This window comes from Trypanosoma brucei, chromosome 3 (genome assembly GCF_000002445.2).
Source record: "Trypanosoma brucei brucei TREU927 chromosome 3, complete sequence".
Taxonomy (NCBI): Eukaryota; Euglenozoa; class Kinetoplastea; order Trypanosomatida; family Trypanosomatidae; genus Trypanosoma; species Trypanosoma brucei.
The window spans coordinates 63,939-90,327 of NC_007276.1; the positions used below are offsets into that span (position 1 = coordinate 63,939).

The following is a 26,389-nucleotide window of genomic DNA, read 5'->3' on the forward strand; positions in this document are numbered from 1 at the left end:
ATAAGAATGACAATGATGAAGCTGGTGGAGTGTTGCGTGAATATATGTACTAATATTATAATAAGAATACTTGTGGAAAAGATGAAATGAGTATGTAAAATAAAAGAACTAAATGAAATGTAAAGTTGAAAAGGAGAGTAAGTGAACTAGTGGGATAGTAGAAAAACTGAGAAAGACATAGAATGTGCGTAGTTTCGAACACATACATGACGATATACATCATAACACATAAGGATATGGTTTACAACAATAAGGAAAATACAAAGTTCAGTGTGTAGAGATAATTACGTCGCTACATCACCCGCAGAAGGTATCATGAAAGAAAAACAAGAATTAAATAAAATATAAGATGAAACGAAAGGATACGTACAACGAAGTGACTAATATAATGATAGTGGAGAAAATAATGCCCTGTATTCCGCTCACAAATGGATATGTATTGCCGAGGTGAATGTCCTAAGTGTGGTTTTTATTTGGTGAATTACCCTAAACTTAGCCGTGAAGAAGCCCAACTCAAATAAAGGAATGGATTGTAAATAGTAAGGTAATGTATAAGTCGTCTCAGAAAATGTATTAATGATGGCCAATATTTGTGGGAAACACCAAACTGTTATGAAGAGGCTATGATATAATTTAGAATCACTAATAAATTACCGAGGAAACAAAAACAAAAGTATACACACGGCAAATACTTTAAAAAGCGTGTCTTCGAACCTTTAGAGGGGTTCTATGAAGTTTAGAGAATCAATATTTATACTCCACCATTTTATTATTGATATACTGGACAAACATGAGGACGGTTTAACAAGCGGGCTAAACATAAAATTTGTCACTGATACGCACCTGATGGAGCGTATTATTAAAACAAAAGCAGTTAGGAAGAAGTAATTTGACCAAAAATTCCAAGTATGTGATTTAATTCTCATAAAGATCGGTACAAACTGAAAGAAAAAAGAAAAATAAGTGTGTTCAGAAAAGGTTCCGCAGCTACTTGGTTCTTACAACAAGCATCGCTAACGGTAGATATACACGTACCAAACAGAACTCATTAGAAACTATAAAGATTGAAAACTAGAAAATAGAAAAGTTTTCAATGATTTGGGGTGATAAGGTGTTGCAATGACGGAGTACAGATGGGAATTTAATACATGCTGACAATGAAGAGTTAAAATTTTATAAATGGATGTAGCTTTTATTTTGGATTACAAAAGAGGCTCTCTCCTGTCAACAATTTTTTCTACACTAAACAGACGGGTCACATAAAAACAAGTCTAGTAGCAGCATCAAACACAAAAACAAGAGCATATAAAGTGACAGCAAATAAAATATCACAGAAAACCTATGAAATGCAACTAACTTCGAGATTAACCCCAGCCACAGCCCATGAATTGCAAGATAAAAGGAAAATAGAAATGTAGTTAGCTGGAGCAGGCCACACTTTAACCAGCGATAGGGGAGCGAAACAGCTTAACTATCAGCGAAGTTGGTAATAAAAGCCATGTCTGTTGGTGAAAATATTTCTTTAGTGATATGATCTGGAAGCCGTAGGCTGAATCTACTTGGCGTAGAGAAATTGGAAGCAATAGAGACAGTGACAAGTATGGAAGAAAAACTAATACAAAGGTTTTTATGTGGCTAATTTTAGCTATTACGAGACATATTCCATTCACTATATTAAATGCGCTTGTGCAGCTGCACTCCTAGTGCTTCGACAGTCACTCGATGAATAATATGCCATTTACCGCGGCTCTCTTTTTGAAGCGCCAAAAAATGCAGATTTTATAATTCGCAGCAAAAACACACTCACACCAAGCACCAGTCCGCACCCCTGGATCAAAAGAGCGGCTAAACAACGTCAAAAACAAGCATAAGACTCAGTGCAATCCCAAAGGTGCAACGTCGTCCGGCAACCTCCCAAATTCCAAAATGAAAGCGATTACAACAACAATAGGGACACTATGGATCCTCTCTGCGCATTGGACAAAAGCAGACACAAATGCAGCGGACAACGAACCAGACTTCACCGTTCTCTGCAGTGTCCTTGACGTAGCTACAGGCAAACCAGCTCTGAACGACATACCAACTAAATGGAGGAACCTCAGACAACAACTCACAGACATCAATATTAGTCTTTCCACAGGAGATTGGACAAAGCACCTACTAGACACTGACGGCAATGTACAAGAGTGGACAAAAGCACAGCAAGCGGGTAAACTGCCAGAGGACTGGGCAACTGAGTGGCCGGCCTGGGCGGCCGCAGCAAAACGCTCAGCAAAAGGCGGCGAAACGCATGACAAACTCCAAGCAAGTGGGATACCGTCATTAGACGCAGAACAGCGAAAAGAAGCTGCTCAACTAATAAAACACTTGCTTAACTCGACACAGCCACTCATGGATGCATTACAAGGCGTCGAAACAGCCGAAGCAGCAACCACAGCAGCAGCTCTAGCCGCGACACTAGACCAATCTGTCTATGGCGACAAACCGGAAGCGCACCCAGGGAAACAGGCATCGGCAGCTGTGAGGCGAACCGCGACACGGGGAATCTGTGCCTCAGGTGCAAAAATAGGTACAAGCCAAGCGCTAGCAGATGCCTTGCTTTGCCTTTGCTGGACAGACACAGGATCGCCACCACAAGGTCAAGGGAGCGTCTGCAGAAAGAACCTCGGCAACACTTTGACGTCAACGTGGGACACAGCATCAGCAACCGTCAACGCAGCTTATGCGCAAATAAAAGGGGCATGCAAACTACAAACAGGCCATACAATAACAGCCGCCAATATAGCCGAGGCACTAGCAGCAGTTAAGCACAAAATAGCCCAGCACAAGGAAGGCGGTTACCTCGGCAAATACGAAGGCGACTTCAGCTGCGACGGCAAAAACGCCAACGGAGTCTGCATCAAGTACGCAGACTTTTCTGACAAAGGAAACAAAGCTTTCGAGGAAATAGAATGGGTGAAAAAGCTTCGTTCAGTAGAGACTGCCTTACGCAAGCGAGAAGCAGCGGTGGCACGTGTCGACACTTTAACCACAGCGCTCGAAACGCAAACAGCTGCAGCCTGGCTTATACCACAACGCGCAAAGAGCAGCCAACAAAAAAGGGAAGGTGTTTCCCCAAAACAGCACACATCAACAGGCAATGGCAACAAACAACAAGCGGACCAGTGCGAAGCAATAAAGAAAGCAACTGAGTGCAAAGAAAAACAGCCAAACTGTGAGTGGCAAGGTAAAAATGACGAGGATGGTCCCCACTGCAAAGTAAATAAAACACACATAACAAAAGAAGCAGCTCAAACAGGAACAAATAGAGGAAATGAAGAGACAACAACAGACAAGTGTAGTCAAGCAAAAACCTCTGACGAATGCGCTGCAGTAAAAGGTGATATTCCAAAAGATAAAAAATCTGTTTGCGGATGGATAGAAGGAAAGTGTCAGAATTCACGTTTTCCCGTCAATAAGAAATTGACTCTAATGGTTTCTGCATTTGTGAGTATTGCAGCATTTTAGCGTTCTAAGAACTTTTGCTTAATTTTATGAAAATTATAAAATTTGGCATTTAGAGTTAATTTGATAAAACCTCTAAAATTTGAAATATTTTAACATATTTTCGATAAAAATGTGTAGGTTACTGAAACGTCTTAAAGAATCTAATTTTTTTCAAAAATTATTGAAAAGATGGAACATATGAGAACTTTACCAAAAGTGTGTATGATGGTAACCTATGGGTGTAAAATAGTAGAAGGATATTGTATGAAAACGAGTGGTATTCTGAAACGTTTGCTAGTTTTATGTATTTGTGTTTGTTTTTTTTTGTTTGTTTACTTTATGGAGATTAGTTAGTGTTATTATAATAATAATATTGATAGGCGTGTGTTATGAGTGTGTATATACGAATATTATAATAAGAGCAGTAATAATAATGATAATGATATAATAATAGGAGAGTGTTGTGAGTGTGTATATATGAATATTATAATAAGAGTAGTAATGGAAATGATGACTAACAGCTCAACAGAAGCAAATTAAACAATTATTTTGTCGTTTTTGAAGTAAAAGGCGAAGAAAGTATAATCCAGAGAAAAGCAATAAAAAGTGATGGAAGAAAATGAAGAGAGGAAACAGATTACATGCAGCGTGAATGACAGATCCAACGAAAAAAATAATTTTTGTAGGGAAGAAGCTCTAGAGAGACAGCATGAACACAGAGAGTCTATTAACCGCGAAAATGATCTTGCTTTATCATTGTCAGCAATAGAAGAACCATATGCTTTTCACTAAAACAGTAGGCGAAACTACCACCAAAAGAATAAAACAGCACAACGGGGACACAACAAAGGGTGTTTACGAGGGGAAAATGTCAGAAATAGTACACGAATACTACTACATTGTTATAATATCCAAATCATAGCAGCGTAAAAACATGATTCATGTAGAAGTTGTTTCAGGTGGAAAGTTAGCGACCAGTCTTAGCTGAGAAAAAGAAGCAAGGGAGGTGCGACCTGAGGCCAAATTACCCAGTCTTAAATAGTGACAAAATGCAGTCACGCAGAATGAAGGAAAGAAAAGAGAAACCATGCACGGGAAAAGGAGCAGCGCTATCGTGCAATTCCAAGTAATAGCGAGGCCCACGGATTATTCAGCTGCCATACCGCAGTAAACATCATAAATCTTAAATTTCTAGATACGAATACTGAACAAGGTATTTTGGAATTATAAAGTGGAAAATTTGTGGTTTAACAGCGTGCTTTCTTTTCAAACGTTCAAGAAAAACGAAACAAAACTTCGCACCTAGCAAAGCTTGATGCGGAAAGTTTACAGCGGCGCAAGTAAAGGAAAGAAAAGTAGAGTTTAAAAGAAGTAAAGAACCGACAACCAAGAGAGTCAAAGCAAGCCGATCAATGCGCCTACTGATAATCTCGCTTGTAGAGGAAAACGAACAGCTCTGACAGATAAAAGTAGCCAAAATGTCAGTTTTTGCTGTGGTCAGAGCGAAGGAAGTTATAAAATACACCAAAGGACCGACAAAAGAGGTTAGAGACACCACAAACAACTTACCAGGCAACACAAGTCGCTAGATGCAGGTTATGCGCCACGTACCAGCGAACGACACCAACAGAAAAGCACCGTAACTTCACCCCTCCCCCCAACTTAACAGCAACAGGCAGGTGATAATAGACTATTGAGTAGCCTTTTTCATTTTTTGTAACTATAGCAGATCGAATATCTTTTTAAAGACCGCAGCACACGATTTGAAACTTAGGTAACAGGTTGAAATACGGTCTAGGGGTTCGATGAGCAACCGAAAAGCCAGCGGACCAACTGAAAGCCTTAGGGTCATAAGATGAAACAGGTAAGCCTGCCGTGCGTTGTGGCAGTAGCCGTATCACTGCTAACCAGCACGACAAATTACGCAACCGTGGATCAAAAAGACAAGTCCATAGAGGAAGCCGAACTGGATGTCATATACGTTTGCACGGAGGCAACGTAGGCACGAGTTTTGATAAACGAACTAAAGCAGTGGTCTGAGAGAGCAAGTTCCGCCGTAGATGCCAAAAACCAAGAAATAAAACTGTTCGCGCTCGCAGCCGTACGCTATGCTACTACACCCAAAAGACTGGGTTACAGGACCCTAGCAACGCTCGCTATGGTGGAGGTCGCAGCAGCCACGGCGGACTTCAAAGCAAAAACGGCCCAGTCGTCGCTGCGATGCCAAAACTGCAAGCGTGGACGGCGGAGCTCGCTGCACTCAATCTAGAAATAGACTCAGTCCACGGAAAGGCAGGCAACACTCAGTAGGCGCAAAAACCCGTGGGCCTAACGACGAGCGGAACGCAATAGACATGTACACTCACCATAACAGCCACCAGGGAAACCGAAAAAACGTGCGAGAAAACTCCACAAACACTCGCCAAGATACAAGCCGCCGGCGCTAAACTCACAGAACCCAAGGCGCTGAAGCTACGCAGCCTAAGTGCACTAAAGGCCAAAAAAATAACGGCGAAAGTAGAAATCAAAGGAACCATATCAGACGCAGTCGCACTCATAGTGCGAACAGACGGCTATGGCACAGCCAGAAAAAACAAAGGCACGGCCACCGCCAGCGGCATCAACGTTTTCGGGATCAAAACCACAAACGCCGTTGGTGAATTTAGTTCCCGCACAATTGACCTAGCGGACAGTGGGGTAGGAAACGGCAGAACAGGGCAAGGGCCAGAAGACTTCGCGCTACTAACAACTGATGAAGAGCTTAAAACAGCTTGCACCGTGGCCAAAGCAAGCAAACAAATGCAAACGGGGCAAATAAAGTACAGGAGACTAGATAACATGGCAAGCAGCACGGCAATACAGGTTTTCGCGCGATATAGCAGCGAAGAAGAAGTAAATAAGGCAGAGAGCAAGAAAGATCCCACAAAAGGAGCTAAACAACTTTTCGGCTGTGCCACAATGAACATTAAAAAAGTGTTCAGAGAACAACTAAGCAAGGACACGATATCAATAGGTAGTGGTGATAGCAAAATAACAGGAACGACGGAGGAACTAAGCAAAAACTACTTTGCGCAAGCCATAGCTCACTTTTATGCACAAAACCTGCAAAAAAAGACGCTAACCACAACGATTACAAAGAATGATGGAGGAAAAGAAACAAATGAAACAGACAAATCAGGAAAAAAGGAAGACGGGGATAATACTAAAAAACCTGTTTGCAGCAACTTTCTAAACCAAACAACTTGTGGGAAAAGAGTGCAAATGGGAAATTAAAATTGCAGAGACTCTAGTTTTCTTTCAAATAAGATATTTTCTCTGATTTGTTTTGCATTTATAAGTTTGGTTTCATTTTAGGAACTTTTTAAAAATTGCTATTTTAAAAAAATATGAGAGATTTTAACACTTATCGTCAAACATTTTAAAAAATATGAAATTTAGAGAATGAAAAATACATACATATTCGTATTACTTTGGCCTATGAGTGTAAAGCAGTAAGGTGATATGGTATAGCGCTCTTTTTTGTTATATTTTGTTTAGTTGGTTAGTTATGTTTTTGTACAGATATAATTTATGGTTATAATGATATTATAATGACAGTGGTAATAATAATAATAGCAATAGAGAGTGTTGTGTGTATATACTAATTATTTAATAGTGTTTAGCAGAACGACTTGAAACATAATGTAAGCACACTTAAAATAGTGAAAATGATGTAATGGAAGTAAGTTAATGGAAGAAAAGAGGGTATATTATTCTTAAAGGAAGTAGAGAAATACAAAGAGATAAAATAAGATAAAATATGCTCAACTCAAACATAAATATGACTATGACCGGCATTATACATAAAAATGTGGTATCGATGACAATCATTAAAAAAATTATAGTGTATAGGAAAAATTGCAGCAAAAATATTATATCAAGAAGCAGCATCACTTCACTTCAGGGAAGGAATGAAAATATGGAATGAAACGGTAGAATACAGAACAAAACAGGACAGCACGGAAGGAAAAGATAGAAAAGGAGATGTTGTGCCACGTTTCACTTACAACTGAATAGATTCGACATGTAAGATAGTTTGCGACTGTTGTTTTTACCAAAGTGGTGGACAATAATATCCAGCTGTGAAAAATAAGAAGAGACATAAAAGTGAGTGAGAAGAAAGGATTTGGCAAGTCTGAAGTGATGTCAAACTTTCGTCTTATTAGGTGGAGAAGCGCTAAAATTAGTGGGAGATACTATAATTTTATTGTGAAGAGCATTTCTCAACTATCTCTACTAATGAATTACTTTGGAACAAAAAATAACAAAGATGCAAGAGCTGCGTAACATAGAACATATATGAATCAATAAAAGACCTCTAGGATTTAGAGAGAATTATAAGTAACGCTGCCACACTTTCATTTTGGTGGAGGAGGCCTCTGCTAACACCATTAATGGTCGAATCATTTACATGAAAGTCGTCGGCAGCCCGTATCTAACGGCTACGTATTAACTGAGAAGAACCAGAAACGGAGATAGTTCTGGACCCGAATTATTCAGTCTTAATAACAGCGAAATACAGTAACACAGAATGCGTGAGAGACGAAACTCAGTCGTTTTATGAAAAAGAAACAGCAGTACTTGGGTATTTCTCTAGAATGTAGTGGAGAATTACCAATAAAAAAAGCATATTAGAAAACCTAAGTTTTCAATTTTTATGTAGATTAAAATAGTAGTATTTTAAAAGATAGAAGGGGAAATTAAGGCAGTTAAAATATAAAAAATATATGGATATAGGACAAACTAACTTGGAACTTAAAGTAGAAAATTTTTAGCCTAACTGCGTACTTTTCATAAAAGTTTAATAAGAAAAAGAGGCTGAAGCAATTACACTGAGCGGGAAATAAATCTAGTAGCGAACCTGGTGGCAGAAAAAGGAAAGCAGACTGACAAATAATACGATTGTAATCAAAGCAAATAAGATTTAGTGAAAAAACATGACAGATATATATGTACAGACTTCGTGTATTTCATCCTGAGAAGTGGCAAATGTAGAAGGAAGCAACAAAGTAGCTTTCCGCGGCCTGCAAAGTAATACTAAACAATAACTAGTTAACAAAACTGAATCGCAAAACAAAAAACTAAGCACACCACCCGCATGGTTCTAAAGAAATACTTTCTTTAAGTGCGGAAGCGGAAAAGTTTGCTCGTTTGCAGCAGAGAAAACAGATAGCGTTCTTCTGCTGCATATAGAGCCGACCACCAGCAACTTTGCAGTTCACTTCACTTCTATTTGATTGATCCTTAATTAAAACTATGTTTTCACCAACAGAACTAAAGAGCGAGCATAAACGCTGGCTATAACCAGAAGCGTCACCTGTAAATGCGCAAAGGATACTTTTGGTGGTCCAATAAAAGCATGCCGAAGCTTCCGATGATAGCGACCGCCAGCGGCCTAGTGTTTTGTGCGAACATTAGAAAAATGCGGAATTCACTAGCAGGTATATTATTTATTTAAACAATAGCGGCTCTTTCTTTAAGTTTACACAGACAGGTAAGTAACTGAAGACATGATTAATTTCATACTGGTGCTAGCGTTGTCGTTACGCAGCAGTATGCTTCGATGCGACGCCACGGCGGCGGATGGGCTCAACGCGGCGGATTTCGCAACACTGTGTGTCATTGAAAGACAATCATCGGGAAAGCTGAGCGATACATATCCAAAAATCGCGGTTCCAAGCAAAGAAATCGACGAAATAAGAGAAATTGTAGCGGCAACAACAAGTGCGAAAAATATTAGCAGCGTACCTGCAGCCGACACTGCAGAGGAGGCAGCCGCCGCGAAAACCGCATGCAAACAAGAAAAAACAAACAAGATGACTGCAAAAAAACGCTGGGCAAAGTGGCGCACGGTCAAAAAAGCTGCGGCTCAAAAATCCACCAAGATTCAAGCCACTAACAGACAGCCAACGCAGCAACCCAGCAGCAACAGGTTTCATCGCCGCTCTGCACGAACTCGAAGACCAGGCAACATCCTTATATGGTCAACTGAAAGCAAGCGCAGACAATGCAGCAAACCCCGAAAAATCACCGGCAATAACGAAGCTAAGCAACGCAAAGTATGGCGAAAGCAAAACAAAAGTACAAGGCGCGCCGGGAACTGGCCATGGCGGCTGCAGCAACAGAGGCAACGGCTGCAAAAGCCCAAATACAGGTACGAGTTTAGTACACGACTTCTTTTGTTTGTGTGTAACTGACACAACTAGCTCGGGAAGCAAAACATGTGGTTTCGCGGTTGCTAACTGCGACAGCGGCGCCTGGGAAGCCTGCAACGAGCAGAGCAAGACAGCAGCGTGGGCAACACTAGAAAGCAAATGCAAGGAAATATATAAAGGCAAAACGACAGCACAGCACATAAGGGCTGGACTAGCGGTATTCACAGGACGGCTACAAAGGGATGCAAGCGCCGACATCGGCACCAACGCTGCGGAATTCCAAGGACAAAGTCAAACGCAAGCCTGCAGAGCACCCGCAACAAAGGTTTGCTTAGACTAAAGCGCCGCATTCAAAGACACGACTCGGGCGGCCGGAATATACTGGTACAAACAACTTGATGCAGGCCGCAGACAACCTCGACACGCTCGCAGATGTACAAGCAGACCTCAAAAACAGAATAAGAAATCTAGATAGTCTTAACATTCAAGCCGGCCAGCTGTACAAGCTGATCGCGGCTGCACTAACAGCAAAGGCAGTAGCGAGCTCAGAAAGCACCAATTCATAAAACGCCAACACCGAGGATAAACAAAAAGCATGTGAAAATATTAAAAAATAACTGAGTGCAAAAACAAAAGGGGATGCAAATGGAATAGCACTGAAAAGAGTGAAGGAGACTTCTGCAAAGCTAAAGAGGGAGAAGGAAAGACAATTCAAGAAACATATGGAGCTGCATGAGCCACAAAAGAAAATGTAAAGGGAAATCGGAGAAAGATTGCAAATCTCTGGATTGTAAGCGGAAAGGAAAAGAGTGGAAAGACTCGAGTTTTCTTGTAAATAATAAATCGGCTCCGAGTACAGCTGCTGCTTTTGAGAGTACAATATCTTAATGATTCTCATATCTTAAGGATTTTGTTTACTTATATAATATTTATGAAAATTGTACATCGACAAAATCTGATATATTTTAACACATTTTCAAACCTTTTCAGAATGTGTCAATTTTTCGGAAAACTCAAAATTATGATATTTTGGTATAATGTTGACCTATTTGTCTAACTTAATAAGATATTATAGTATAAAAAATGAGTTCTATTATGAAACTTTGTTATCTTGCTTTATTTATTTTATCTTACGGATATTAGTTTCAGTCATGAAAACAGCAGTAATAATAATAATTATGATAATGATAGAAAAGTGTTGTGAGTGCGTATGTACAAATATTATAGTAATATAGTTGGTAAAGCCTTAGTGAACGACCAAATTAAAGTGACTAAACTAATAACAATGAGATTATTTGAGAGTGCGGGACAGTGATTAAGAGAGAGTAGAAAGAAAATATTATAAAGGAAAAACAGAAAGACAAGGAGGTGTAGGAATAGAGATGGCATAAGCGTATTTTTAAACGAAAACATGACGATGTGCATTATTATGGTATAACTGAAATACGAAACAGTGGAGCAGCTAATAAAGGACGAATAATTCGTTAAATATGTGTTTTTAAGTTAATCCAGTCATCTGAGAGAGACAATCGAGAAGCATGCAATCGCACAAAAACCTTGCAAAACAAAAACAACACCAAATTTGCAAAATGTGGAAGGAAACATATGAATGCGGCTAAACACTAAAATAAAAGCGCTTTTGTATAAAAAAAGCAACAGCAGTGAGATTTAATGGTGACTAGGTAAAGGAAAATTGAAAAAGTTATTAGATAGAATAAAGCTTTTCATTGTTTCCTAGACTGACAGAATGTGAAGATGCGAAAATTCAGCTCAAATTGAAAATTTAGTGTGTTATAAAAGACATAGCTTAAAGCATGAAAATTGCTTTTATGTTAAAAAATAAAAACCGCTAGTAAATACTCACTTCTAATAAGCACTTCGTCCCTTTAAAATTTTTGTACAGTTAAGCCTAGAAGACAGTAAAAAGGACGAAAATGAAATGGGACTTACACAAGCAGACAGATTGCACGTGAACAACAATCGCCGTATTGAAAGAGTTTTACGTACTAAACCAGAAACAAATTCAGTAACAAAACATAACGGAAACAATATGGACACCAGCGAACCAGCAATATACGAGGCAAAGTTAAAACCTAAACTTACGATGATGTTTGGGACAATTCACGAGCTTGCTAAGAACAAAAAGCAAACAACTCTAAAACCGAAGATGAGAGTCGTTTTTACACATAAATAGGTAATATCTACAGCGGGAATTAGTAGTTGAGCTTGTGTATAGGGACATAATGCGAACATACTGTTGAATAGAAATAGCAATGGGTTCACCCAAAGCATCAGAGAACCTGTATGCGCTATTTTCAAGCGGAAGGTATCGTCCAATTTAAATTTAGCACCAAATAGAAGCATCGGGCGATTAAGACGGGCAGACTCATAGCTATTACAAGTCTGTCAATGTTATAACCCACTTTGAGTTCTCTTTTGTGTGACATAATACTATAAGGGAGTAAAGGTTCAATTCAAACTCAATAAAGCTGTGTAAGCAAACATCAACAGTAGGTTCACAGACTCTGAAGAAAGCACCACCATAAACATAGATGGAAACAATCCACGCCATATCTGATCTCTTCTTCGCACAAATAACCTCTCTCAGTTTTCAATACCACCGATGCTCCCATACCAAAAAATAATATAGAAATACATTTGCTAACGCTAATACAATATGAAAAGCAATCTTTCTTACCTTTCCAGATCAAAATGAGCCAGCTAAGGGAAGAGAAAAGTGAAAAAATGCGGTATTCAGCACTGCACAGTTGCCTCTGGGTCATGTTTCTCTTACTTTTTCATGCACTAAATGTGGACGGCAATTCAAAAGGCGCAATCCAAGGCGCAAAGTGGAAACCGCTATGCACGCTAACCGCGGATGCAAACAAAGTGTATAACCGTGCACTCAAGCTCCAAATATTAATTACGGACTACACCAAAGCGGCAACAAAGTTGGCTGTAGAAGCAGTCGCAGCGGCACAAAAGATGCAAAACGCAGAGGCACACGCAGCAGCAATAGGACTTGTGGCTGAGATAAGAGAGCAGCTGAAAAGCAAACAACCAGAAATCGCCAGGTGCTACAAAGTGGCCGTAGAAACACCGGCCTTCATAGGCTACACGCACGGACGGATTGCTGAATTCTTAGAAATAATGGGACACAACAGAGGAGCATCGAACTACGGGTACCTCGCACAACTAAGCTCACCGACGTCGCCAGCAACCGACGCAGCCACTGCACAACTATCGAGCTGCAAAATCAAGCCGCACGACATAACGGAAGGACCCGAAGAGACAGAAGTGCTAACAAAGAAAGGCTTTGTCGGCATGGACCATGGCACGGGCCTCGTCGACGGTGTTCTAACAAGCAGCTGCAACGAACACTGCGTCCTTACGTCAGCCACTGCAACCGCCTTAAACTCAGACACAGGACCGCAGGAAGACATTCCGTTCACCAATGGATATATCCTTAAACACCAAACAAACACTGCACGGTCAAGTCAACTCATAAATTCTCTGTCAAAGCAGGCCAAAGGGCTGCCAAACAAGGGACAAAATCAACAATATGTGAGGCTGTGGGACAAGTACGTCCAGCTCGAGGGATGCGAGACGAGCTTCAAGGCAGGGTTTTCCAAGCCCGAAGCACAAACGCTCAAACAGTCAGTAGCAGTATTAACAGCCCTGAAAAACATAATCGACAACGAAAGCGGCGAGTATGACCTGAGCAAAGACGGCGAACAAATCAAGACAGTGGCTGAGAAATTGTTCAAACACGGCGAGGACAACTACCCAGAAAAGCTATACAAGGAAGCACAAGCAAAGACGTTGAGAAAAACACTGATGGCGGGCAACACAGCAACGAGCCTGACGAACCTGGAAACCCCAATAGACTTGCAAATCGCACAAATGTACTATACACAACGCAAGATCGATGGTTTTATCGCAAAACTAAAGGAAGCTGAGGAACAGCTTTCCAAGGATAAACTGGGTGATTATGGAGCAGCCGCAGCAGAACATGCCTGCAATAAACTAGATGGTGAACAAAAATGCAATACTGATAAAAAATGCAGTTACGAAACGGCAAGTGATGGGACAAACAAGTGTACATATAATGCAAGCAAAGCAAAAGCAAACAACGTCCCTGTAGCACCAACTCAAACAGAATCAGCTAAAAAAACAACAAAGAAATGCAAAGGGAAGAAAAAGGATGACTGCAAATCTCCGGATTGTAAGTGGGAGGGTGAAACTTGCAAGGATTTCAGTTTTCTCGTCAATACGAAATCGACTCTGATGGCTGCAACTTTTCTGTCTTTTTTTAAAATTTTTCACCCTCTATTTCCTTGCTGAAATTTAATATATTTTAACAACTGAAAGTTTCCCGGAAATAGTGTAGTTTTGTAAGTTTGTGATTCTGCAAAGTTTTTATGATAGCTAAAAAAATTTCTCTTTTTTTCACTTTTTTTAGAATTTTTTCAGGGTTATGATTTTTTAGAATTTATAGGGTTAGGTTTTTTCAAGGGCTTTTTAATTTTCGACTTTGTTTAATTTTGTGTCTTTTGGAGCATTTTTTATTTTTACCTTCGTTTTTTAGGTTTTTTATTTTTGTCCAACTTTTTTAAATCTTTTTTTTAATTTTAGGAGAAACAAAACCGATCAACAAGCTGAAAAGAGACTAAACAGATTTGAAGTTAGGGTTAGGGTTATTGGATTGAGGTTTTTAATTTTTTTGATTGTTTTTTATTTCACTTCTTTTTATTTTTTATTTTTTCTAATTCTTCAATTTTTAAAATTTTATTGATGCAGCGGCTCTTTTTCTTGATGCGGGATCTGACCCTTATTTACCCAGCAAGCATCTTCATCCTTATATTTTTCACCTGCGCCATCTACCTAATTTGTTACTTTTTTGCTTTTGTGCATTTTAGCTCGGCATATAGCGCTGCACGCGGCTTTTTTGTTAACAGTGGCGCGTGGAAGTTTCGCTTCGAGAAACGATTTGCCTTTCAAGGGGCACTAACTAAAAAATCTTAATATTTGGAAATGGCAAAATATGGAGTTTGGAAGCTAAAGCCAGTCGACGTAGCAGCCTGTACAGGTCGTTGCGCGGCACAGCAACATAGCCAAAGTAAGCGGATGAGGCGAGCAGTTAACTGCAGTGTCATCAGGCCAATGCGTGCACATCACCATGCCCCAACAGATCCGGCGGCGACAGTCAAAGATCTTAATGCATGGCCCCAAAATCACTACGTGCATAAATCTACCGCAAAAGCAAAGCAACAAGCCAACAGTAGAGGGACAGAAAAAATGCAAACCACAAAACGCAACAGCTGAAGAATACACAAGCAAGGACTGCGAATATTATGCCGCCAAAAACACAGGAATGTAAACCTAAACAAGGAACAGAAACCCCAGCAACAGGAACAGGAGAGACAAGCACTGTGGTAGATTAAAATAAACACCGATCCCAGAAAGCATGTGAGGCAAAAAACAAGGATGTCAAACAGAGTGAGAAAGCAGTCTGTAAATGGATTAATTTTGTTGATGGTACTGGAAAGCTTCCCAAGCCGGAATGCCGCTCTTTCAGTTTCCTCATCAATAAGAAATTTTCTCTGACAGCAGATGCTTTCGTGGCTTTGTTAGAATAATGAGAGTTTAAGCACTCTAAGAATTATTTCTCAATTTTATGAAATATTACTATTTAGAAACAATTTACTATAATTAATAAATTTGCCACTATGTGACATATTTTAACACTATTTAGAAGAAAAAAGAAATTTAATGAAATTTAAGGGCTAGAAAATGTAAAATATTTTTATGAAAGTTTCATGCTGTTGTTAAGCAGTAGGATATTAGTGTATAAAAAATAGTGACATTTTAACATGCTTTGTTTTGTTTTCTAATTATGGACATCAAGTAGGTTTATAATAAAAACAATAGTTAAGAACATTATAACGATAATAATATAAGTGATATTGATAGGAGAGTGTTGTAAGTGTGTGTATACTAATATTATGATAAGAGCAGTAATAATAATAGTGATGATGATGATAATGATGGGAGAGTGTTGAGAGTGTGTATATATACTAATATTATAATAAAAGTATGGCTAAAACTAAATGGCCTGGAAAAATAAATACGCTTGAAGAAATTGCAATGATGTAATGGGAGTAAGGGAGTGAGTGAGTGAGTAATGTATGAGAGGAAGTGAAAGAGTACAAAGAAATTTAATAAACGAAACTCGTAAAAGAAAATGGAATCTTATGAAGTTTCAAAAACAAATATGAGTATAGGAAGCATTTTAAAAAAGAAGATAATTAATGTTAAAGTGAGGTGGAGACAGTGTATAGTGCACATACCAGACACACTCGCTAAGTTATACGGAGTAGAAGACAACGAAAGAACAATACAGAGTGACGAAATGGGATGCGGAGAAAAATAACAAAGAAGGTAACGATAAATAAAAAGTCACCATACCAACCTATTTCGTGGAACAATGGGTATATGCTACAGTGGAAATAATAGTTGGTGTCGTTTTTAATCTGATGGCGGACCTAGAGGTTAGCAATGAAGCTCAACAGGATTCGAATTACATGCTGCATGTCGGAGTTCTAGCTTCGATGTGGAAAGACCGGATGGCCAGGAACTGTTATAGGTGGGAAACACGATGGTTTGGTATTTTTTATTAGATTTCAAAAATTAGTGACGAAACCGCCCCATAAAGGCAAACAATAGCGATGAAAAAAAAGCGCATGGTGGGGCAGCGAGCAGATATAGCAGATAGTTTTGCAAGAGGGGAGAGATGCGCGGCGGATAGGCAGTGGTACACAAACGGCGCCTACCACAAAGTGGGGATCTCCAAGAGAAACCGGCGGCTACAAGCGAAGACTACCGATGCGGTTGTTACTAGACAAAGCGGCGAGAAATAAACAAATCTTTACTTCTCTCCTTAAAGCAAACCAAGGGAAAATTCAGGTAAAAATACCACAACAACTGTACGACGCACTGGACAGGCAAACTAAAGCCAGGCACCGAAAACACAAAAAAGACCACGAGTGAGCCAGGGATGGCAAAAGCAACGTACGCCTTAGTCGTACAGACTTTGTTCTTAGTATCAAAAGTGAACCAAGTACAGCCAACGGCCGGGGACGCGATCAAAAAGAAGTACTGAAAAGCGCTATGCGACATAGCCGTATATGCGGACAACATAGCAGCGAAAGCGCTGTCCAGCATGCAAGAACCAGCAACCCCTTGCCGAAAAGCGCTACAAAATCTGCTAAGAGCTCTTGTCTATAATCTCGCAAACAGTACCGAACAAGCGACGCCAGGCGAAAAGATGATATGGAGTCATTTCGCGGAGCAGACGGGCACAACAATAGAGTTTTACAATGGCGACAATCCAGCGAAGCTAATAACAGCGGTGCGCGACGCAGCTCGAGCAGGCGGCGCAATACTGGATCGGATCGAAACGCAACACACGATTTCAACGATCACACATGACTGCCTGTCGCCCAACGACGCTGGAGGACCGCCAGCAACCGGAAACACCAACCTGCAAAGCATGGAGGCAAAATGCGTCTCGGACTGGACGGCGGTTAAGCCGAAAAAAGAGGCAACAGTAGCCGTCAGCCACGTCGGCCTACAAGGCGAATTAAGCAGAAATAACGCGCACAGCGAACTCTCCAACGGTGATCATAAATGCAACAGCAACAGCGCCGACATCGCCGTAAAATTACTTCACGGAGACACAGGAACAAGCTTAGCAGCCAACAACCCAAAACTAGTAGCGGAAATATTTAAACTAACCGACAACGGCATAACAACAGAGGGCCTCGCCAACGTCGCGGCAAAGCAGCAAACAAACCCGTATGTATATCACATAGTGCAGGCAGTAAAAGCTTCGGAGGAAACCATAACACTGGAGGCCGTGAGCACGCTATACAAGGCAAAACCCAGTAATTCACCCAAGAGTGTAGCACGTGTGCATTTTTTAGGGACGATACACACGGACACTACAAGGGACACGGAGGTTCCAGACAAAATACAAACTGCGTTCGGCAGTCCAGAGGAGTATACAGCAATCTACAGCAGAAATGTCGACGAAATGCCATTGACCAAGGAGTTAACCCATGACCCCAATCTGAAAAAACTTAGCGACATAACAGACATCAACGACTTAATGCGGCTGTATTTCTTCTTCTCAGACCGACTGAAGAGTCAAGTCAAAGATCTGACGGGGCAACTTGAGGAAGCTAAGCGCCAGCAGGCCCCAAAATCAGCAGAAGACAGGGAGAAAGAATGCAAAGCAGCAGGAGATAACAAAACTGAATGTGAAAAAAAAACTGGGTGCACTTATGACGACACCAAGCCTGCTGGCCAAAAGTGCACATTAAGTGAATAAGGCTAACAAGCAGCAAAAGAAACAGCAGAAAAAAATAGGAGGGAATGAGGGAAACATAACTCCAAGTGCTCCAATAAGGAAAGAGAGGGAGATTGCACTAACAACTGCAATTACGAGAACAATGCTTGCAAAGATTCCAGTTTCCTCTTCAATAAAAATTGTGCTTCAATTTCTGCTGCTTATATGTGTTTTCTAGAGTTTTAGTTTTTCAAGTACTTTTGCTCAAATTTATGATATTTATTAAATTTGCTATTTTGAGACAATTTGATATATTTTAACACTGTTTGACGAAAGTATACAAACTGCCGAAAATTAGTGAAAAAAGAAATAATATGAAAAATTTGGTATGAGAGTGGATCATGGTTGTAAAGTAGTAGAGCAACAGTCTATAAAAATGTAGGTGCTTTTCTAATATAGTTTTCACTTATTTTATGTTTATTTATTAGGGTCATAATAATAATAATTTTAATGATAAGAGAGTGTTGTGAGTGTGTATGTACTAACATAATAATAATGAGTGATGGTGTAAAACAACTGGATATAATGATAGAAAAGTCTGAACTAGTGTCAAGGATGTAGTGAGAGCAAGTGAGTGAGCTTGTAAGTAAGTAAAGTCGTCAGAAAAAAGAAGTAAAATTAAAAGTAGGAAAAAGAAATTGTATAAAAGTGAGGAAATCTCAAATTCTTATGATCAAATGCAGTAATAATGATTATCAATTGTGTGAAACCATATGATATTATTGACAGAAGTATTTTTAAACAATGACTATTAATGGAGTACGGTAAACAACAGAATAAAAAGCGGTAAATGCTTGAAATAGCTCATAATAGAACCAATTGAGGAACTATAGGAAGCCGAGTAAATCCGTTCTTACAGTCCTCCAACTCTCTTTAGTTATAATGGGCATGAATTAAGACGTTTGAAGGACCGAGTAATTCATATAAAATTGATCGCTAACACAGGACTAACAGATTACATTAACGAAAAAAATAAGAAAGGCGCTTTATGGACCAAATTGTAGATTCTAAACCGGAACCGAACAAAAGAGTAGAAGGCTCCAAAACAGAAGAGTCAGTCTAATTACGTCGGTAAAAACACCCGCCTTTATTTGTTATTTCAGAAGCTGTAAAATAAGAAAAACTGTAAAAAGTAGAACTCAGTGACGGCCATAAATATTAAAATTTTAGATGAAAAACTTTTTAATGATTTGAGATGACAGGAAACTTTTTAGACAGAAAATATATGGGAATTTGATAGATGAGGGATGAATGTGGATTGTAACTTTATAAATAAAGGTAAATTAGAGCTTGGATTACAAAGAAGGCCTGCACTTGGACACAATTGGTTCTATAATAAAAAGACGCTTCTTATAGAAAAGTGTGTCACTAACTCTGAAGGAAACCCCTGGGCCATATATAAAAGAAAGTCTCAAATCCAAAACCATCTATGAAGCGCAGCTAAGTCCATATTGTCTTCAGCCCTAGTGGACGAATTCCAAATAAAAAGAATGTCAGCGATGCAGCTAACATCCAAGAAACCGCACTTTAATCGGCAGTGGATGGAGGAAGTAAAAAAATTACTGGAAAGGTTGGTGCTTAGAGTCATGGTGACTGAAAAAGGTATTCTTACAGTTCTATGACCTGAAGATGTGTGAAATTTGGGATGCTTGCAATAGAGGAAATAGAGTAAATACGGGAAGAGGTTGGTTTTGAATTTGACGACAAACCGCTGGTCATTGGGATTTTGAAGTAAAAATTATGACGAATATCTTATATAAACTTCAAAAGCTTCGATGTGAGGGCATATAAGTAACAAGGATGCGGCGCCACGAAAATATCATTACAAAGGAGCAAACAGCGCTACTGCGTGGATGAAAGAGACGTTAACCCCGCCTATTTTACAATACCTCTTGACCGGCTAAGCGCCAGCAGCGACTTTCATCTAATTTTTGGTACTCAACTTGCAGGCCCATTACACCACGCTCCTCTGACGGAAAACAAGCCAAGTTAAGTATACAACACAGCCTGATAGATAAATTAGGGACTCCAAATGACCAGGATTATTGATGCCTTTTTTATCTCTAGTATTGCATTGGCGACACTAGTGTCGTCTACGAATCACGGAAAAAGTGGTAGACAGTATTACACGCTGTGTGCAATTTACAGGTCGGCAAAGGCCCTCATAGCGGAACCCGATGCCGGTTTCTCACCAGATAGTGACTACAACACACTTCTAGCGGCAAACATGTCAGTAAGCCCGAAAGAATGGCAAGACATGTTCATCGACCAGACACCAGAAAACACGTGGGCGAAGAAAAAGGATGGTCTAAAAGCAAAAGAAGAAAAAATAGACTGGGAGAAGGAATGGGAAAGTTGGCGGAAGGCAGCAAAGGATCTTAGCGATGAAAGCAGCAAATGGGCGCAAGAGACGAAGGGGGCAGCCAAGGCAAGCGCCAGCTCCGACAAAGCGCGACGAATAAGGGAATTAACGCTGGAGATAGCAAGGGACGTGGAAGCAGTACAGTCAGAACCCATAATCGGTTCTAAGACAATACGATAAACCATCAAGGATACACTAGCAGAAGCATTATGCGGCGGTAAAGCGCACTATGCGGCGGGGACACAGGCCTGCGAGCTCAAAAATCCGACGGACGCCAAAAGCAGCACTTGCGCCAACACCGAGGCCGGCAAATCGCTCTTAACCGACATGCTCTGTCTGTGCGCCACACGGACGAGCGGCGAATTCATGCAAGGAAAAGCCACAAACTCGCTTGAGAACGGCGGTAATCTACAAGGCGGCGCGATGACGGAACTACTAAGCAACTGTCCAACAGAGATGGGCGCAACACAGCCAACAGACGAGCTGAGAACAGCGGTAGCGGCGTTTCAAAGCATGGTAGGGCAAGGAAACGGCGTTGACGGCGCAGTTGTATACGGGGGAGCCCTAACAACAGCGTGCACTAACGAAGCCTCGAGTTGTGTTGATTATCAGGAATCCTTCAAGAAAGACGGCAAAGGTTTCGCCGGCATCGAATGGCTAGCAAAGGTGAAGCAAGCACTGGAAATGCAAACAACATACGACAAGCACAAACAGCAAGTGGCGGCCACAAAAACGAAGATACAAAGAGCAGCTCAGGCAGCAATAGAGCTCTACAAGGCGTCAGAAATGCCGAAAGAGGACGAGGTGACCACGAAAACGTTTCCAACGGCAAGCCCAACGAGCGCTGAAAGGAGCTGTGGGAATCACATAACTAATACAACCTGCACAGATAATAACTGCAAGTGGGAAGGAACTGCTGAGGACAAAGGAACATGCAAACCTAAAAGTGGAGAAGAGCAGACAAGCGCAGCAGCAGGAACAGAGGGTGCAGCAAAAGAGGGGCCAGCTGCAACTGGGTGCACAGGGCACAAAGATAAACCGCTTGCGAAAATGACAAAACAGGCGACAAGCAAAATTGTGCATGGAGGAAGGGAAAAGATAATGAGGAAGACAAGGACATAGAAAAATGTCGAAACGGTAGCTTTCTTGTCAATAAGAAATTTGCTCTAATTGTTGTAGTATTTATGAGTTTGGCAGAATTTTAAAAATTTAAGGATATTTGCTCAATTTTATGAAAATTTATAACAATTGACATTTTGAGATAAATATCAAAATTTGAGTATGTTTAATAAAAATTCGATATATTTTTACACTTTACGAAAATGCAAAAATTAGTGAATTTGTTTAGAAGTAAGAAAACACAAAAATTTTAGTGAAGTCTGAAAATCATTGAAAAATTTAAAATATCTAAAAATTTTTGTACGATAGTGACCTTTGGGTGCAAAGTAGTGCTGTGATAGTGGATTAAAAATGAATGCTATTCTAATATGTAATTTAAGTTTATTTTGCCTATTATATGCACTTTAGCTGGCATTACGATGATAATAGTAATAATGATAGGAGAGTGTTTGTGAGTGTATATATATACAAATATTATAATTAGAGTAGTAATAGTAGTAATAATGATAATAATGATAGGAGAGTGTTGTGAGTGTGTATATACAAATATTATAATTAGAGTAGTAATAGTGGTAATAATAATGATAATGATAGGAGAGTGTTGTGAGTGTGTATATACAAATATTATAATAAGAGCAGTAATAATAATAATAGTAATGATAATAGGAGAGTGTTTGTGAGTGTGTATATACAAATATTATAATTAGAGTAGTAATAGTAGTAATAATGATAATTATGAGAGGAGAGTGCTGTGAGTGTGCGTATATACTATTATTTTAATAATAATTTTGGTGAAGAATGAATGATTTTAAAAAATCCCTTGAAACAATGGCAAGAGTGCAATTACAAAATGTATGGCAATTAGTATTGAGGTAGACGGAGATAAAATTTTTGTAGTTTCAAACACAAACATAATGATAGGCATCATCATACAGAAGAAGATGGTGGGGGAAATAAGGGAAAGCTATAGTCCAATGTATGAGCCAATCGGAGGTCTATGATGACAAAAATACTCAAGATAGGAAACAAAAAACAAAGAAATACAATATAGTTTGAAAGATTGAAGTACGGAAGAGCACAGCAGAGAAGAAAATGATACAGGAGAAAATGATCCTCTGAATTTCGTACAGTAATAGGTTGATGCCATTGCAACGGACGGTGGTGGCGACTTTTGTTTTTAATTATATTTCATATTATAATGCTCAGCTGTAAAGAAACAGAAGGAGCTGGAAAAAAGAAGTTGAGTAAGTGTGAAATAATGTCAAAAATGCATATCAAAAGATATAATAATAATGACTTACATTTGTAGGAAACAATATAATAATATCGAGAAAAAGATTTTTAAATGAGGAGCACTTATGGAATGCTGTGAAAACTATAAGAAGACTAAAAATACAAACACCTTAACATAACGCACACATAGGTAGCGATGAAAGAGCTTAATATGAGGTGGATAGGGTTTGTAATGATACGTCAGCAATTCAATACTCTTGTCTAGGTGAGAAATATACAAAATTAGGTGATCGGGTGCTACATATTAGGAATGAGAGTGAACCGCATTTAATGGAGATAAATAAAAGTATGCGCCATGCAATTAAAACGAAAAAAGTCCCAAAAGAATTGAGAATTCAGACAATAAACGGATACCTAATCCCTTCTGTGATGAGCAAAAATGCTAACTTGTAATTTTCAGAGCATTTAATGAAGAATAAAAACCTAATAGAAGCAATGAAAAATATAAGATTCGTGTTTCTGAAGAATCGAAATATGTACTATATTTTCAAGGTGCGATGTACTGTATGGGTCGAGCAATGGATGCGATAAGCAGTAACCGATAAAAAATAGAATTAAAAGCGTAAATGTGTCGAAAAGCAAAATTTAGGTCATATAAAAATGGAATCTAATGCATCACGTGATCTTTTCACAAGTTTAAAGTATAAAAACACAAGTGGTTAAAGTAATAGATTATACAGCTAAGTCTAATACTCTCACTGTTCTATCAATTTGGGTCGCTTCGTCCTTTTCCTACTTATTGTAACGCTGTGCTGGAGTAATTAATTTTTTTGTTTTTTTTATGGCTTCAAGAGAACTAATAGAAAGTGATCCTTGGTTGTCAAAAAGTTGACATATAGCGCGTCATTTAACGTTAAATCTTCACCGAAAGGAATAACAACACAATCGTATAGGAAGTAATTGCTTTAAAGACTAAAGCTCTAGGCATATGCCAGAAATGCGAAGTCTAAGACCTGGTTACTGTAACTGTGGTGGCACAGCAAAAAGAAAAATCGCTGCGATGACAAGCACAGACACAGCGCTCCTCACTCACTCTTACAATTAATGGAGGAACAAGGAATCAAGCTATATATTTCATGCGAAACATTGTGGTATTTGTGCTTCTATCTGTGGCGACGCGGAATGCCAGAGCAACACTGGAGGCTGACAACGCAGGAGATCTAGCTATGCTATGTAATATCATAAATATGCAAGGTGTACAAGCAGCCCCAACTCTTGATGAAACAGATTTCGGAGGCGAAATAGAGACCCTAGAAAAAATGAACATGACGACCAGCGACGAAAACTGGCAGAAATTGTTCGATGGTAGCAAAGAAGCGAATAAATGGGCAGACAAAAAAGCAACGTACGGATCAGAAGGCAAGAAAACGGGCTGGGACGACAAATGGGACAAATGGGCCGCTACCAAAGAGAAGCTAACAAAGCCGTCAGAAGGGCGGATGTGGCTCGATCAAACCCCACAACCCACTGGAGAGTGGGCAAAGAAAACGGCACACATAAACATAAACGCTACACTCGCAAGGATAACAGAGCAGCTAGCGTTGTACAAAGCAGCTACGGAAGGCGCCGGCAAAAGAATCCAAGAGCAAGTGCAGCAAAAAATCTCGGAAGCGATATATGGCGCCGGACAGACAGCCTTTACCGCAGACTCAGGAGCGACACTAGACGACCAGGGCAGATATGAGACAGCATGCCAAAACAACGGCGGTAAATCGGTCGCCAATGACATACTATGCCTATGTTGCCTAGCAAATCAAGGCACAAGCGACGAGTGCAAAAATGGTGGAACTCAGTGTGGCTGGGACCAATCACCCCTAACAAAATTAGAAACGGTAACAGGCTGGTGTCACCAAAAGAAGCCAGAAGTGATAACAGCATCCAGCATCCGCCAGTTTATTGCAAAAGTAGCAGCTAAAATAAGGGTAAGCAAGAACGTAGCGAACATAGAGCACTACCTGGGAAATCAGCCAGGCAACTGCAACGGAGCCACAGGCAACCTATGCGCAAAATACACAAAATATTTCGCCAAGGGCACCGAACAAAAAGGTGTGCTGGGGATACCATGGGTATCCAAACTCGACGAAGCAGCACACATATTAGAGCAAATACCGATGAAGGCAGCTGAAGCACAAGCCCGCGCAGCCGAAATCACAACACTCATCCAAACGGCGAAACAGCATTACAAGACATTGGAGCCTACAACAGGGGCGCAGCCAACACAAGCAAAGACAACAAGCGCACCAGGTCAAGAAAATAAATGCAAGCTTAAAAACAACACAGCAGAGGAATGCCCAAGCAAGCACTGCGACTATGACAAAGAAAATGGATGCAAACCTAAAGCAGAAACAGTAAACACACGAGCAGTAACAGGATAGAAAGCAGCTGCAAATTGGTCTGCAAGGCACCAAAATCAGCCTGATTGTGAAAATGACAAAACAGAAGAAAGGCAAAATTGCGCATTTAGAAAAGGCAAAGATAGCGAAGATGAGCCTAAAAAGGAAAGGTTCCGAAACGGTAGTTAGCTCGTAAGTAAGAAATTTACTTTTATTGCCTCTGCTTTTATGAGTTGGGTAGCATTCTAAGAAAGTTCGCTCAGAATCATGAAATTAAAGAGTTTTGTAGAGAGAATTTTAAAAATTTACATAAATTTACTGATATTTGGTATATTCTTATTGAAAATGTAAAATTAAGTGAAAATATTGAAATCTGTAAAAAAAATATAAAACTTTTAGTAAAATATGTGTTATATTATCTTATATTTTCAAAATTATATGGCTGTACGGCAACAAAATTAAATGCTATTCGGAATTTGCTGTTTTCTTTATTTTGCAGATAATAAGAATAATAATAATAATAAAGACTAATTGTTTTAGAAAAACAGAGGCATTTTTACTTATGGCAAGGTTGCAATGTGAGGAAACGAGTGAGTGGTGCCATTAATGAGTGGAGAAGAAGAAAGGAGCGAACAAGAATATTATTACAAAAGAGGGTGTAAAGAGGTGCACAGATTATACGCAGGGCTAACCGCGTAAATTTACAACGGCCATAATAACACGCAGTATGGAGTATGCTATAATAAAGACGATCAAATTAAAAGCTGGAACAGGTGTAAATAAACGCTGGTCGCGGTGATAGCAGAGAAAGATGTGGCTGAATAAAGAAAAAGAGAAAACCACTGTGAACTGAATGAGAAACCGCGCATATGAACCAATGGAGGATCTCTACGGAGTAAAATGAATCAGTGGTTATAATTCATCTTTTCCCTATTTATAAATAGGATAACTTCTAGTACCATTTTAATATTATCGGTAAAAACCATAAATCTGCGCGTATTAGCAGATTAAAGCGACAATGAAACTACGTTCGGGCCCACCATTAAAGGTATTAAACGCAATTGATCTGGAAAGACAGTAAATGACTGAAATAAAAAGCGAAAGCTCAATCTTGCCTATGGTAACCTGCAACGTTCTCTTGTTATTACATCACCGCGCGATACAGAATTGCCACAAAATACATGCAATATCA

General features: G+C 39.6%; 2 protein-coding genes and 6 pseudogenes across 2 annotated transcripts, besides 12 other annotated features; all 8 read left to right on the forward strand.

The window, feature by feature from the left end:
• Nucleotides 1–26,389: part of a sequence feature (sequence corresponds to BAC RPCI93-6N20) that runs on past both edges of the window.
• Tb927.3.340 (variant surface glycoprotein (VSG), putative) lies at nt 1,927–3,507 on the forward strand (the record flags this gene model as incomplete). The annotated part of the gene is made up of 1 exon (XM_838553.1): nt 1,927–3,507. The coding sequence occupies one exon, from the start codon at nt 1,927–1,929 to the stop codon at nt 3,505–3,507; it is 1,581 nt and encodes a 526-aa protein (XP_843646.1).
• Nucleotides 3,899–3,939: a microsatellite.
• Nucleotides 5,342–6,840, forward strand: Tb927.3.350 (annotated as a pseudogene).
• Nucleotides 7,063–7,106: a microsatellite.
• Tb927.3.360 lies at nt 9,036–10,568 on the forward strand (annotated as a pseudogene).
• On the forward strand, nt 12,393–14,024 carry Tb927.3.370 (variant surface glycoprotein (VSG, atypical), putative; the record flags this gene model as incomplete). The annotated part of the gene is made up of 1 exon (XM_838554.1): nt 12,393–14,024. The coding sequence occupies one exon, from the start codon at nt 12,393–12,395 to the stop codon at nt 14,022–14,024; it is 1,632 nt and encodes a 543-aa protein (XP_843647.1).
• Nucleotides 14,392–14,462: a sequence feature (T-rich).
• On the forward strand, nt 14,869–15,319 carry Tb927.3.380 (annotated as a pseudogene).
• Nucleotides 15,596–15,729: a microsatellite.
• Nucleotides 15,840–15,888: a microsatellite.
• Nucleotides 16,738–18,276, forward strand: Tb927.3.390 (annotated as a pseudogene).
• Nucleotides 20,123–21,657, forward strand: Tb927.3.400 (annotated as a pseudogene).
• Nucleotides 22,048–22,089: a microsatellite.
• Nucleotides 22,120–22,164: a microsatellite.
• Nucleotides 22,198–22,236: a microsatellite.
• Nucleotides 22,341–22,361: a sequence feature (AT_rich).
• Tb927.3.410 lies at nt 23,941–25,446 on the forward strand (annotated as a pseudogene).
• Nucleotides 25,574–25,637: a sequence feature (AT_rich).
• Nucleotides 25,697–25,721: a microsatellite.